The following is a 15,795-nucleotide window of genomic DNA, read 5'->3' on the forward strand; positions in this document are numbered from 1 at the left end:
ACAGGGAACTCTGCTCAATATTATGTAACAGCCTAAATGGGAAAAGAATTTGAAAAATAATAGATACATGTATATGTATAACTGAATCACCTGAAATTATCACAACATTGTTAATCAACTGTACTCCAATATAAAATAAAAAGTTTAAAAAAAAAGTTATTTTGTCACTGCCCCCCCCAAAAAAAAAACCACTTCAGTGAAGAAAAAGACCCTCCTGGGGTATCCTAAATCAAAACAAGACATCCAAAAAAGCTTTCCAATTAGAAGGTTGGGTAGCTTTTCTGAAATACTCATAGTCTGGTTTTTATTGAATGTGAAATATTGTACATTTTAAATAGAGGCCAGTCCATGGGCCATGTGGCAGACGCTCCTTAGTGACTCTCTTGATCTATAATTTGTGAACCCCTAATTTTACCTATACTTCAAGCTTGGAACCTCTGATTTACCTGTGCTTTGAGCCTGTGTCTCTTCTCTTTGGAATCTCTAATAAGCACTAAAAAGATATGTCAACATTTCAAGGGGGTGTCATATGCAAAAGAAAGTGAGCCAGTGTTTGTAGGGCTGAGACAACAGTAAACTTTGAAAGTTTGAACACAAAAGAGAAACTCCGCCTACTTCACAGACCTTGTCTTACAACCTCCTGCAGGAACCTTTCTGCAGTCTCAAACCCAAACCGCCATCTGGAACAGCAGGGCCAGGCTAGCAAGTTCAAGTTAGGGAATGCACTAAGGAAGAAGGTCTAAAGCTTGAATCAGAAAAGAGGGACTAACAAGAGAAACTGGCAAAAGGGGACATTTAAGGAGAAGCCTTTGGCTGGAATTCATTTCTGTCTCCTCATCCTTATCCAGAGGAATCTGAGCGGAGAAGAAAACACATATCTCTTTTGGTATATGGCCTCACTTTCAAGTTTTAAACTAGATAAATATAGAAGCTCGGTGAGGCCTCTCTCAGAGGTGTACTTCTTTTGTCCTCTCTTCTGTTTCTTTCTGTCACCACTTTTCTGCATCTTCCCTCTTCTCTGATTTCCACCCTCCACATTCCTCTTCACCCCCGTTTTGTTCTCTTCCACCTCTCCTCTGGTCCTGGTTCTCTTTCCTTCCTTCTCTCCAACTCTTGGTCCTGGTCCTTCTGAGAGCACGTCTTCTTGTGCTGGAACGGAGGTGAGGTGTGGTGAGGACATGAAGTTATGGACTGGAATGATGCTGGAATAACGCTTCTCATCCAGGAGCCATGCTCCCAAGTGGTTCTTCAGGGAAAGGCTATGTTGTCAGCGTGAGATTATTCTAGTTTTTCCTTAGTTACAGCTTTCTCCTCCCCTCCATCCAGATAGAGTCCCTCAGAAAGCTGAATGTGCAGAGTGGCGTTGGCGAGGGCTGCGTAGATTCTCTCCAGTGTGAAAGTGTGGCTCAAATAGAACTTCCTGTAGGTGTAGGAGAGAAAAACTTTCAATAAGATATAATGCCTTAAAAGCTCTTCTGTGGGCACCTAGATACTTCTGTTAATTTTTAAAATTGTCAACTATTAATAACAGGTAACTTGTAAGAGTTAGTGGTTTATTGATAATATTTTACTCTGGAAAACATATAACCACTTCTACCTTCTTTAAGGATCTCTCTCTGGTCAGACAGAGGCACAAAGGAAGTACTTAATGAATAATTGTTAAATGAATACATGGATGGATGGATGAGGCTTGGAGCTTGGGAAGATAAGGGCTGGGCCCCAGCTAGGGCCCCTAGCTCCTTCCCACTCTCCTCAGTGGAAGGTTGGGGCTCCCAGGGAGCTCAGGGAAGGGAAAGGAGCTCCCCCCTCCCCGCTGCAGAGGCAGACCCTCATGCCTCCCACACTGCAGGGAGAAGGCAGCTCTAGTGACGACAGCGTCCTGCTAGTCTCTGTCCCTTCAGAGCCACTTGCAGGAACTCCCAGGGGCCTCTGGTGGCTCTGGAGGTGCCATACTTAGGGTTTCACTCAGGCCGGTTGGAGGTAAAGAAGAACAGGGCAAGAAGAAAGAGGGCTGAGGGCTTCCCTGGTGGTGCAGTGGTTAAGAATCCGCCTGCCAATGCAGGGGACATGGGTTCGGGCCCTGGTCCGGGACGATCCCACATGCCGCGGAGCAACTAAGCCCGTGCGCCACAACTACTGAAGTCGGTGCGCCACAACTACTGAAGCCTGAGCACCTAGAGCCCGTGGTCCACAACGAGAGAAGCTACCGCAATGAGAAACCCACGCACCACAACAAAGAGGAGCCCCTGCTCGCCGCAACTAGAGAAGGCCCGTGCGCAGCAACTAAGACCCAACGTAGACAAAAATAAATAAATAAATAAATTTATTTTAAAATAAAATAATAATTTAAAAAAAAAAAAAGAAAGAAAGAGGCCCCCCACTCCCACCCCACAGCCTCCTGGAATCATCCCCAGGACCCTAGGACCTGAACCCAGACCTGAGGTAGAATTCCAGGCCTGTCCCAGGAAGGCATCTGGATTAATCCCATCACCGTACCTATGAGTGGTGCCCACTGGGGCCCGGTGGAGGCTGCCAGAGTGCTGAGGAGCGAGAGGGGCTGCGGCCCAGAGGGGTTCTCTCTTTCCCACTCTCCATAGGTGAACGACTCCCTCCAACTGAGGTCACGGGTGCAAGGGATGGAGTCTTCACTGGGACGGTTTTTTTCTAGGTCAAAAAGGGAATGCATTTGTGTACTTTAATTCACAGAGCACTCTCACAGAGTCCAGCCAACATTTGCGAGGTGCTTATTATGGGCCAGGCACTGTTCCAAACAGTTATAGGCGTTAATGCTCTTTTAATACCCACAACAACCCCTGAGAGGTCAGTGCTGCCATAGTCCCCATTTGATGCATAAGGATTCTGAGGCCCAGCAAGGTTAAGTCACTTACCCGTGGTCACAAAATGAGGAGGCAAGGCCAGAATTCAAAGCCAGATAATGAGGCAACAGAGCCCGTGTTTTTACCACTACATCATGTGAACAAGGCAGTACCAGTAAAAGGAGGCAACCAACGTGGCTTGGAGAGGTTAACCAAGTGAATTTCCCGAGGAGATTCAGCTAGCTGAACTGGCAATGGCCTTGAACCCAGATGGCCTGAAGCCAGAGCCTGTTCCTGGTCCACTTGGTTTCAGCTACTCAAAGGGTGGCTTGTAGCCTAGCAGCCTTGGCATCACCTAGAGCATGTGAAGAATGCAGTCTCAGGTCAGCCCAGACCCACTGAATCAGGATCTGCATAGTAACAAGATCCTCAGGGGATCATTTGCACGTGAAAGTTTGGGAAGCACTGTGTTAGGTCACACCACCCACTGATAGGTAGTTGAAAGATTCAACTACACAGGTAAGCTTGGGGACGCGGGCACTACCTGGCCCAAAGAGAAAAGAGGGGTTCCTTCAGCTCCAAGGAAAGAGCAGGGTCCTGAGGACACCCCAGGATGATTAATTGAAATCAGCCTAGGGGCATCTTGGGAACAACAGTTCCCATGAGACAGATGTCCTATGAGTCTGAAATTCTAGCTGTTCTCTCAAGTCCTAGAGATAAGTTTGAAATATTCTCTATTTCTGTCTTCTTTAACTCTAATCTCATGTGGTATGTTTTGAGTGTATGTGTATGTGTGTGTGTGTGTGTGTGTGTGTGTGTGTCTGTGTCTGTGTCTGTGTCTGACTGTCTGTGGAAAAACATTAATGAATCACCATTGTATTAGCAGTCACATAATATAAGAAAGCACTTCTAGACTTGGAGAAAAGGTGGGCCAGCAATCAGCTCTATTTACCACATAGAACAGGGGTTGTGAACTGGCAGCCTCCAGGCTCACTTTGGTCTACGGAAACCTTTTGTTTGCCCACTAAGTGTTGGCCTGTACTGTACTTTAGTATTTTATGAAGTGGGGGGTGGTATGTGATATAAAAATTCAGATTTTTGTTTTTTCTTGAAAAATCAGAGTATCTGGCAACCCCAGGCCTGTGTTGCAGCGTGGCAACAATTAGTTGAAGCTTTAATTGAAACGTTCACTTTTTCATGCCACTGTCCCCACCACTCCCTATTGTCTCCTCATTGCTGAAACCAGGTGTCAGCCCAGCTGTTGTTTTACCAATGATAGAGTTGAGAGAAAAGCCAGCCATTTCTTATATCTATGACACTTAGACTCTTTACTCCTCTCTACCCCCTGCAGATGTTTGAGTTGCAACCCCTGGTTTGGATAAAAGTTGGCACAGCTCCCCTGGGATCTACACATTCCTCTAAATCTCTAAATATAACATGATATTCTGGCTGCTTCCTGAGCCAATTTGGAGGAATAATTTCTTAGTGGTGTGGTGCACAAATATTTATTGAGCTCCTATTGTGTTCCCAGCCCTGCGCTTGCCACTGTAGAAATTCAGAGGCACCAGAAAAATTTAGTATCGGTTGAAGAAACAAGACTTAAGCTTATGAAACAATTAGGGATAGTACGTTGTGTAAGAGAGGTTATGAGCAAGGAGAGATTTGTCTGGGCAGGAAGGTGTTGTGAGTGGACCTGAAAGGTTAGGTAGGATTTAGGGTGACGTCAGGAAGAAGGGAGGAGAGGGGGATGACTAAGGCATGGGGAAGGGTTGCTGAGGTTTGACCAGAGCAGAAGATTTGGGCTGTTGAACAGGAGGAGTCAGAGGGCTCCCATTTGAGGAGGGGACAGTGATCAGGTGAGATGGGTACGAGGGGAAAGTCCATGCAGGATCATCCATACCAAAATGAGTGGATCTCGGGTAAACTAGAACCCGGAAATAAATAGGGAACAGGGCTGCTGTTTCCAGAATGGGTCATGCTGTCTCACACAGACTCTGCGTCTCTTCCCAGAAACCCCGCCTCATCTGCCTTGGCCAGCCCACTTGTACTCATCCTCTCTGACTCAGCTCAGACCCCAGGCCTTCTGGGACAGCTTCCCGGGAGGAGTGAGGGAGGCCTGCCTTTGTGCTCCTGTGGCATCCCAGGCTTGAGCTTTGAATGTTGCCTGGAAGGAGAGGTTATGTAATTTGGGGATTTACCCATCTGACTCCAAAAATTATAAACCCCTTGAAGCGGGTGCTGTGTGATTCCAAAGCCTTCACTGTGATTCCAAAGCCTTCAACAGTGTTTGGCACTTCCCAAGTGTTCAGTGCATGCTTTTGAATGAATAAATGAATGAATGAACTAGCAGAAGATTGCTGCCGTGGTCCAGGCAAGAGATGATAAAGTGGACTAGGGTGCGATCTGTGGGAGCAGAAATGAAGTAAAGAATATAAGAAACATTTGAAAGAAAGGAATTAATAGGATTTGATGCCAAATTGACTATGGTGGCCAAAGATCCCGGAGGAACTCAATCTAAGGTAACAGGAGGATGATGGCAACCCTGACAGCACCAGGAAAGTTGGGATGGGGTACTAGAGGCAATCTTACTCCTATATCTGCAGAGCAGAAAATTCTCCGAGACAAGGGGCCCTGTGCCCTCCGTTACCTGGACTGTCCTTTTTTTTCTCTGTTTTTCTGCTGCTCCTGGAACTCCAGCCATTTCAGGATCAAGGAAATGGAAGTCAAAAGGAAAAGAATAGGGCATGAAACTCCCATTTAAAATCTTGTTTCTAGTTATATTTTTCCTGATGCAACAAAAGCTTTAGAGGCAGATATAAATGTGAAAAAGGCCAGCTGTGACTATATTGGGTGGGTGTGACGCATATTAAAGTACCAGAAGAAAAAATAGGGAAGGGGGAGGCGGGATGGGGTGGAGTTTGGGCAGCAGAACCCAGGCTGCTGATTTTGCTGAGGTGGAGTGGGTGTGACTCCATCTGTTTGGTCCTGCGTCTTGGCCATTTATTTTATTTGCTGTATGTTGCATGTTGCTGCCAACGTGGAAAAACTGCTATAACTGCAACTAGACTAGAACCTGCCTAAATGAGGAGAAAAATGATCACTCAGGGCTCCATGCTGAAAAATTAAAGAGAAGAAACTAAATGTCTGTACAAAGCAATTATTGAGATAAGGAAACAAAAATTCAATGTTCCCTGATTCTCACATCCCTCTGATCCGCCTTGTACATGACAGCCCAGACTTGGTTGCCATAGCTCCCTGGCTGGTCTCTCTACACCTAGCCTCCCTCTCTTCAAATCACTGTCACTGCAACAGCCAGCGTGACCTTTTTAAAATGTAAATGGGATCATGCCACTTCCCCGTTTAAAATGCTGCTAAGGCTCCCATTACACTTAAAGTCGAAATCCATTCGCATGGCTTCCCAGCCCCTGCCTGGCTTGGTCCCTGCCCACTTCTACTATGTCGTCCTACCACCATCCCCACTTCCCTACTGGCCTTCCTTCCCTTTCTCTGCACTCACCAAGCTTCTTCCTCAGGGCGAAGCCTCATTTGTTCCCTTACCCTGCACAGCAGCTTTCTCCACCCTTTATCTGGCTTGTGCATGTTTCTCCTTCAGGTCTTTGACTCCTCTGACCTCCTGGAGATATTAAAAGCTGTCTGTGCCAGAGACTGCCAGTAGGTGCCCAGCATGCCCTTTTCCCTCCTCCCTCCGGGACAGAACATCTAATTTTGTGTTGGGCCCGTGGCTATGTGGAATGGAGGCTGCATTTCCCAGCCTCCTTTGCAGCTGGGTGTGGCCATGTGACTGAATTGTGGCCAGTGAGGTATAAACAGAAGCCGTCCTTCCCAGAGTAATAAAGAAAATCTGTAAGTTAACATTCTGAGACAGTCAAAATATCTTGCTATTAGATATCAAATATCTTCCTCCATTAGAGTCCAGGGCTCTCCAGCTCAGCAATGTGACATCTTACCATCTTACATCTTCCTTCATTACAGATCTCTGTATGATATACAGAGTGACAACCCCAGTATAAATTCTTTAAGGGCAGGCAACTAACAAGTCTTTTTCTTGTGTTAATAGTTTTTCTACTTCCAGCTCAAGTTAGAATCAATGATACAAGCTACTTTTTTTTTTTTTGGCCACGCCTCGCAGCTTGCGGGATCTCAGTTCCCTGACCAGGGATTGAACCCGAGCCCTCGGCAGTGAGAGCGCAGAGTCCTAACCACAGGACCGCCAGGGAGTTCCCTACAAGTTAATGTTAATTGAGAGTTTATTACATCCTCCTGTAAATTTGCTGAGGATGGGCCAAGCACTTGATGCATGTGATCTCATTTAATCCTGACACTATCTGCTCGAGGTTGGCAGTACCGCAATTTCTACTTTATAGGTGTAAAAACTGAGGCCCAGCAGAGTTAAGCAATATGCCCCCAAGGGCTCATAGTCAGAGTGGTGACTTGGGCCCAGGGTTGTGTGAGCTCTTACCCATTATGAGAGATTGCATCCTCTGAGCTCCCCTGGTTTTTAGTTTATTACTGGCATTCACAAAGAAAACTTTCTTTTTTTAAATTCTGTCTCTGAGTTGCTGGTCCCTGTTATGACAAAAATCTCCTTCTCTCCGACACATCGTTTTTCTCTTCTGGTGCCATTTACTAATTTTTTTCTGTTCTTCCTTTTCTTTGACACCACAAATCAAGTTCACTAGGACTCCGGTTCCCATTTCATCTTTGCTCTCTGGCCATGGTGCCCTGTGGTCTAAGTGCTCTGGACCTCTGTCTCTCTCATACCAACCAGTCTTAAGACGCAACCCTAAGTCATCTGTACACGTAAGAACATTTCCTCAGGCATGGAGAAGACAGGCCTGCATGAGGGAGCTTTCCAGAAAACATTAAAAGAAAAAAAAGTGACCATAGAAGCTCCATAAAGTTCAAGCAGAGGCCAGGTAAGTAGGTAAAGGAACCCAGTGATAGATGATGACATTTTTTTTTTTTTTTTTGGCGGTATGCGGGCCTCTCACTGTTGTGGCCCCTCCCGTTGCGGAGCACAGGCTCCGGACGCGCAGGCTCAGCGGCCATGGCTCATGGGCCCAGCCGCTCCGCGGCACGTGGAATCTTCCCGGACCGCCGCTCCGCGGCACGTGGAATCTTCCCGGACCGGGGCACGAACCCGTTTCCCCTGCATCGGCAGGTGGACTCTCAACCACTGCGCCACCAGAGAAGCCCGATGATGACATTTTAAACAATGTATTGATTACTTTTCTGTAGGACTAGAAACTAGTTTAGAAATTAGGTTTTACTTTTCCACCTGTGTTACTAATTTATTCTTAATATTGAAGAAGCTACTTTTCATTTTTTTATAAAATTCCTCCTCTGGGGTCAAGCCCACGATGCTTGTGGAAAAGGAGAATTAGGCAAAGAGACCAGGAAAAGGTTGCCCTGAGTCAAGAATACAGACTGGATACTGAGGGGCAATACTTCATGCACCTCCCTGTGCCCATTAACCAAGATAACTTGGTTTCTGGATCTCCCAGCGCAGACCATCTGGGGACGTCATGCTGGCTGGATTTGAGTCATGTACCTGAACTGGCTGTGCTGGTGCAAGTCGGCAAAGATCTGAGAGAGGGCCTCACTCTCCCCCTTGGCCATCAGCTGCGTGACGCTCTCGCTGGGCTGGGAGGCTTGGAGTTTCTTCTGCACTAACTAGATGGAGGAAAAAAAGCAAAACCAGGTGGTTAAGTTCTCAGCGTCTCTGCATTTTCCTAATATCATGGTCCAGACCCTAAAGGTTAGAACTCATCTGTCCTATCAGACAGAGCCACACCAACTGCACAGAGAGGCAATTCTGAGGCCATATCTGTTTGTTTATACCCCCGTACTGTTATAAATATCCTTTGGTGTCCCAAGAATAACATTGTCTCTGAAAACTTTAAACATAATTTAGTAGATAAGCTATTCTTATTAACATACCTTAATATGTTATTGAGTAGCCTATTAATATAAACTTTAATAAAGCTTATGCTACTTGTTTTTATATTTAAATGGAAGGGGATTAAATGTTTATTGTAGGAATTTAATGTTTTTCAAATTCATTTCTCTAAGAAATATCCTACGTTGAGCTACTTTTTATGCCAGAGTAAAACTGCCTTTTTTCCTGTTGCCTGTGATACCCCCCAGATGCCCCAGCTGTGCAAGCTGCTTATACTCATTCAGTATTTATTGAATATCAACTGTGTGCCAGGCACTGGGGAATCTAAGTGAAGAAAACAGATAAAAATCTGGACCTTCATGGATTTTGTGTTGTAACTCAAGTCAGGCTTCTGTTCATTACACCGTAAGGCCTGGGGCAAAAAGGCCCAGGTGGCTTCCCTGAATTCTATCAAATATTTAAAGAAGTAGTAACACCAATCTTCACAAACTCAAAAATAGAGGAGGAGGGAACACTTCCCAAATTACTCAATAAGGTGAGTATTACCCTGATACCAAAGCCAGGCTATCACAAGAAAACTACAGACCAATATCTCTAATGAACATAGATGCAAAACTCCTTAACAAAATGCTAGTGAACCAAATCCAGTAATATATAAAAAGGATCATACACACCGTAACCAAATGGAATTTATTGCAGGAACACAAGGCTGGTTTAACATCTAAAAGTCAATTAATGTAATATACTCTATTAATAGAATAAAGGACAAAATATGTGATCATCTCAGCAGATGGAGAAAAAGCATCTGGCAAAATCTAATACCCATTCATGATAAAAATTCTCAAGAAACAAGGAATAGAAGGGAATTTCCTGAACCTTATAAAAGGCATCTACAAAAATCCCATGGTTAACATTATACTTAATAAAAGACGGGATGTTTTTCCCCTAATACCAGGAACAAGGCAAGGATGTCTACTTTTGCTACTTCTGTTAAACATTGTACTGAAGGTTCTAACTAATGCAATAAGGCAATAAACAAATAAATGGATCCAAACTGGAAGTGAAGTTAAGCTGTCTTTATTCACAGATGACAGGAATGTATGCACATATGTAGAAAATCCCAAGGAATCCACAAAAACTACTACAACTAATAAACATGATTAATACACAAAAACCAATTGTATTCCTGTACACTTTCAATGACTGATGCAAAAATTAAATTAAGAAAACAATTCCATTCACAATAATATCAACAACAATCAAATACTTAGGAATATATTGAACAAAAGAAGTGTAGAACTTGTAAACTGAAAGCTACAAAACATTGCTAAGGGAAATTAAATTAGATTGACATAAATGGAAAGACATTCGATATACATGTATTAAAAGACTCAATATTGTCAAGATGGCAATTTTCCCCAAATTGATATATAAATTCCACATGTCCTTATCAAAATTCCAGCAGGCCTTTTTTTTGTTTGTAGAAATCGACAAGTTGATGCTAAAATTTACATGGAAATGCAAAGGATCTGGAATAGCCAAAACAATTTGAAAAAGAGCAAAATTGGAAGATTTACAACACCCAATTTCAAAACTTACTATAAAGTTACATTAATCAAGACATTGTGGTATTGGCACAAGAATAGGCAAACGAATCAATGGAACAGAATTGAGAAGCCAGAAATAGATCCTTTCATTTATGGTCAATTGATTTTTGGCAAAGATGCCAAGACAATTCAATGTGGAAAGGATAGGCTTTTCAACAAATGGTACTAGGACAGTTGTATATCCACATGCTAAAAAAAAAAAAAAAAAAGTACTTAAAAAAGTACCCCTACCTCACATCATACACAAATATTAATTCAAAATGGATCAGAGACCTAAATGTAAGAGCTAAGTCTTCTAGACTTCTAGAAGAAAATATAGGATAACATCTTAGTGACTTTGGGTTGAACAAAGAGTTTTTAGATACGACACCAAAAGCCTGATCCATAAAAGAAAAAATTGATAAACTGCATTTCATCAAAATTTTAAACTTTTGGGCTTCCCTGGTGGTGCAGTGGTTAAAAATCCACCTGCCAATGCAGGGGACATGGGTTCAAGCCCTGGTCCGGGAAGATCCCACATGCTGCGGAGCAACTAAGCCCATGCGCCACAACTACCGAGCCTATGCTCTAGAGCCCGCGCGCTGCAACTACTAAAGCCTGCGCGCCTAGAGCCCGTGCTCTGCAACAAGAGAAGCCACTGCAATGAGAAGCCCGCGCACTGCAACGAAGAGTGGTCCCTGCTCGCCATAACTAGAGAAAGCCTGCACGCAGCAACAAAGACCCAATGCAGCCAAAAATAAAAATAAATAAATAAAGTAAAATTTTAAACTTTTCCTCTTCAAAAGACATCATTAAGAAAATGAAAAGACGAGGGCTTCCCTGGTGGCGCAGTGGTTGCGCGTCCGCCTGCCAATGCAGGGGAACCGGGTTCGCGCCCCGGTCTGGGAGGATCCCGCATGCCGCGGAGCGGCTGGGCCCGTGAGCCATGGAAAAAAGAAAATGAAAAGACAACTCACGGACTGGGAGAAAATATTTACAAATCATACATCTGATAAAGGACTTGTATCCGGAATATGCAAAGAACTCTTACAACTCAATAAAAAGAAAAAAATCAATTTAAAAATAGGCAAGGGACTTCCCTCGTGGTCTAGTGGTTAAGTCTCTGCGCTTCCACTGCAGGGGGCCTGGGTTTGATCCCTGGTCAGGGAACTAGAGCCCACATGCATGCCACAACTAACAGTTTGCATGCCACAACTAACAGTTTGCATGCCACAACTAAGGAGCAGGCGAGTTACAACTAAGAAGCTGGCCTGCCTCAACTAAGACCTGGCACAACCAAATAAATAAATAAAATAAATATATTTTTAAAAAGTTTCAAGAAAGATTTGAATAGAAATTTCACCAAGAAGATATATAAATGACTAATAAGCCCATGTAAAGTTGCTCGACAGGAAACCCTAATTAAAAACTTAACACATCCACTAGAATGACTTTAATTAAAAAGATAATACCATTGTTTTGTTTTTGTTGTTGTTGTTTTTGGCCGTGTGGCTTGTGGGATTTTAGTTCCCTGACCAGGGATTGAACCCAGGCCCTCAGCAGTGAACGGAGTCCTAACCACTGAACCGCCAGGGAATTCCCAACAATACCATTGTTGGTGAAGATGCAGAGAAACTAAAACCCTCATGCATTACTGGTGGGAATGTAAAATGGTACTGTCACCTTGGAAAACAGTTTGCCGGTTTAAACATAAACTTACCATATGACCCAGCAATTCCAATTCCTTGGAATCTACCCATGACAAATGAAAACATATCCTAACATACATCTATACAAAAACTTGTACACAAATGTCCACAACAGCATTATTCATAATAGCCCCAAACTGGAAACAATCCAAATGTCCATCAACTGGTGAACAGATAAAACATGCTATATCTATACAATGGAATACTATTCAGCAATTGAAAGGAATAAATTATTGATAATCTGTGACTCTACCCTAGAGTTGGCCCCATGCTATGATATGGATGAACTTGAAAAACTTTATGCTAAGTGAAAGAAGCCAGACACGAAAGCCTATATATTATAGGATTCCATTTATATGAAATGTTTCAGAAATATGAGTAGAGACTGAAGACAGATCAATGGCTGCCTAGGGCAGAAAGTAGGAACAGGGAATGACTGCAAATGGGCATGAGGGAATTTTTCAGGGTGATAGAAATGTTCTAAAACTGGATTGTGGTGATGGCTGCACAACTCTATACATTTACTGAAAAATTTGAACTGTACACTCAGGTGAATTTTAATCAGTAAAGCTGGTTAGAAAAGACCTAAGGTAAGGCTTCCCAGGGTGGCCCCGTATCAGCTCACTACAGCTCTACAGCTCAGCTCTGACCTTGGCTGGAGGAGCCAGTGGTGCCCACTTACCTGTGAGTCTCCTGAGGGACTGCAGCTGTTCTTGGGTACCAGGCAGTGAGTGATGAGAATCCTAGGGTCTTTGGTGGTGATGGACAGGCCCTTCTGCAGAATTTGAACCAGTCGGATCCAGAAGTGGAAGACAGTCTCAGGATGGTCAGGGTGGAGCCTTAGGTAGTAGATCTTCTCCGTGACTGTCCTCAACCACAGGATACGGTGAAAGCGGTCACATACCTGGAGCTCCACAAACTTCAAAGGGAGAATCCTGAAGGCGTGAGGGAAGACACACGTTGACAACCCCATTGCTTCTGATCCAACCCTGTCTTCATTAAAATGAGGAGTGTCTCCTTCAGAACTGAGGCTTTGGTGGGTAGGAGAGAGAATGCTTAGCACAGTGGTGCTCAAACTTTGGGGAGATCAGATTCACCTGGGGAGCTTGTTTAACATGCAGACGCCTGAAGATACCTCCAAAGATTCAGATTCAGTAGGTCTGGGGTGAGCCCCTGGAATCTGCATTCTAACCTCTACCCATCCTGCCATGATTCTCATGCTGGTGTTCCCTGGATCCTGCTTGAGAGGGACAGCCTGGGAGTAACTGGGATCACAGGGCTTTTCAATTTCCTTCTTGACAGCACAACAGGAGCTGGGTCCCACTGTCCAGCTTGTCCATTCATTGACCTCAATGCCTCAATTACTCTTCCCAAAGGAGCTAAGATTCAAGGAGCTGACTTTGGATCTAGTATTAGTCAGCTGGGTCTGGGCTGTACTTGCCATAAGGTGTACCTAGAACATAATGGAGAGGTCTATCACTGAAGCAACATGGAGCAATGAAGGGTTTGCTTGGACTTCTGGGAATATCTAGAGAGTCTTGAGATATCCTACAGAAGAGGCTCAAACATCTAAAAGGGCCGTTTCATCCCCGACAAGCATAATGCTACAGCTCCAAGTGAGACTTCGTTCCACTCACTTTACCAGTAGAAAGACTGCAATGCGGCAAGTAACTTGTGACTCAAAAATTATTTGAGTCTAGTTAGTTGCATAAGGACTAGAACCTGCATCTCCCAGCCAGTGCTTCATCTGCCAGACTGCCTGGCTTCCTTGCCCCTTGGCCCAAAGTGGAGAGATTTCCTAAGAATTCAGTGCAGTGAATGCAGCGAGAAGGAAAGAGGGCATGTAGACTGGCCCTCACTCCTGTCCACTTTATGGCCCCCCTTTGCCCCACTTCAGGATGCTTACCTCTTCAGGATGATCTTGGGGGCTGTAGTTGGTTGGTTCCATGTCTGGCTCTGCCCATGGTGCCATTTGACGCTGGCCATGAAGGGGATGTTGGGAAGAGGCAGGCAGGGCACAGAGGAGGTCACCCCAAGGGCCGTGGTGTTGGAGGCTTTGTTGATGTCTATCCAGTTCCTGCCCTTTTTGACCTGCAAAGCAGCAGCCCCAGGGCACAGTCTGAGCCCTGGCAGAAGCAGCAGTATGTTTCAGGTGGGAGTTTCTCAGACTCAGCACCATTCACATTTTGGGCTGGATAATTCTTTGCTTGGGGGAGGAGCTGTCCTGTGCATTGTAAGATGTTTAGCAGCGTCCATGGCCTCTGCCCAATAGATGCCAGGAGCAATCTCCACCCTCCCCCCATACAAATTGCGATAACCCAAAATGTCTTCAGACATTGCCAAATGCCCCCTGCTGGCAGGGGCAAAATCATCGCTCGTTGGGAACCACAGTTTTAACCTATATTGGTTAAACAACTGTACCAGTATTTACTTTACCTACTATTAGCAATTGTCCACAAGAATTCCTTGACTTGTGTCACACTTCTGTGAATCCTCCCCAGACTGTTTCCTGGATTTTCTTTGAAAAACCTGTCCTTTGGCACTTTCTTGAGGGACCCTATTATCTCCTGCACCTTTTCTGCACTGTCAGGTCCCTGTAACTTCCAAGTTCTGTTTATTCTGGGTTCCATCTGGCCTAAGGGGAGCCCAGACAAGGAAACAAAAATGCACTGAGTGCCGTTGCGCTAAGGCCTTTGCCTCCTGTGTTTCATGGAACAGCCAGGTCAGTCCCACCCTTTTTACAATAGAGGAAACTGGGATTCAGGGTGTGCAGGTCACCTTCCTGATGACACCTCCTGATAAGAAAGCAGTGGACCGGGCTCTGAGCCCAGATCTCTCTGGGCGTCCAGCTCCTATTCTTTCAGCCACCAACATTTCTGTTCTGAACCCTCAAAGGGCAGCTCATTTTACTGCCTCTTTGTTCATCTGCCTTGAGCCGACAGCCTGGAGGAGGAAGTAAATTGAGGGAGGAAGCTACCAAATCCTCCACTCAGAGCAGACAACACTTGACCTCTCTCCCCAGAGTGACTGCAGGAGAAAACCTATCTGGAGCTCTGCAAAGTCAGGGTCAGATGGGGGTAGCCTTGCCTTAGGTTCCTCTCTTTGTCTCAGTTGTCACTCCACTCCAGTTCCAGGGACAGACTCTGTCGCGTGTGGGAACAGATTTAGAGGAATCAAGGAGTGCCATTCTGAGCGGCCCAAGAGTACCTGGACAAAGTTGCTTTCAAACACCACCGATTCAGGAAACAGGCTGAATTCTGGAGAATGAACCATCTGGCAGAGCAGTCCCTCCTCCACACCCAGGCCCACTCCAGGATTTGGTTCCCTATCCACAGGAAAGAGGCCCCTGAATTCTTCCCAGGCATTCAGGGAAGGGAAGGTTGGATAGGATCTTGTGACTTTCACTGTCTTCTTCGATTTGTTCCAAGTCTTTCTATGTGGAACTGATGACAACATTTCCGCACATGCTCAGGGGCCTGCTGCGCATTTGTCCTGGGATCTCTCTCTTCCCTTCTGGCCTTGGGCAGCTGGCCAAGGCCTGGGACCACCAATCAGATCACAGTGATGAATGGATGACATCATGAAAAAACAGGGCAGGCCTGCAGGAAAGGGAAATGCAGAGGAGCCTCCCTTTTCCTCCAGAGTGCTTTTACAGCTTGTTTAGTGCCCTGACAGGCCCCAGCCCTTCTCAGGACCTGAGCTCCCCCAGAACTTGCTAAGAAAGTACTGAACCAGGCACAAAGCGAAGAAGGAAGGCTGTTAGC

General features: G+C 45.0%; 1 protein-coding gene across 1 annotated transcript; it reads right to left on the bottom strand.

Annotated features, from left to right (window-relative positions):
- Positions 1-1,328: 1,328 nt before the first annotated feature.
- On the bottom strand, positions 1,329-15,487 carry GARIN1B (golgi associated RAB2 interactor 1B). The gene is made up of 7 exons (XM_024130953.3): positions 15,239-15,487; positions 13,938-14,122; positions 12,714-12,966; positions 8,389-8,510; positions 5,464-5,501; positions 2,497-2,664; positions 1,329-1,420 (listed from the first exon to the last, which is right to left on the bottom strand). Exons 1-7 carry the CDS (start codon positions 15,485-15,487, stop codon positions 1,407-1,409), a joined length of 1,029 nt encoding a protein of 342 aa, XP_023986721.1. The 3' UTR covers positions 1,329-1,406.
- Between the last annotated feature and the right edge of the window lie 308 nt (positions 15,488-15,795).

This window comes from Physeter macrocephalus, chromosome 5 (assembly GCF_002837175.3).
Source record: "Physeter macrocephalus isolate SW-GA chromosome 5, ASM283717v5, whole genome shotgun sequence".
In the NCBI taxonomy this organism is placed as follows: Eukaryota; Metazoa; Chordata; class Mammalia; order Artiodactyla; family Physeteridae; genus Physeter; species Physeter macrocephalus.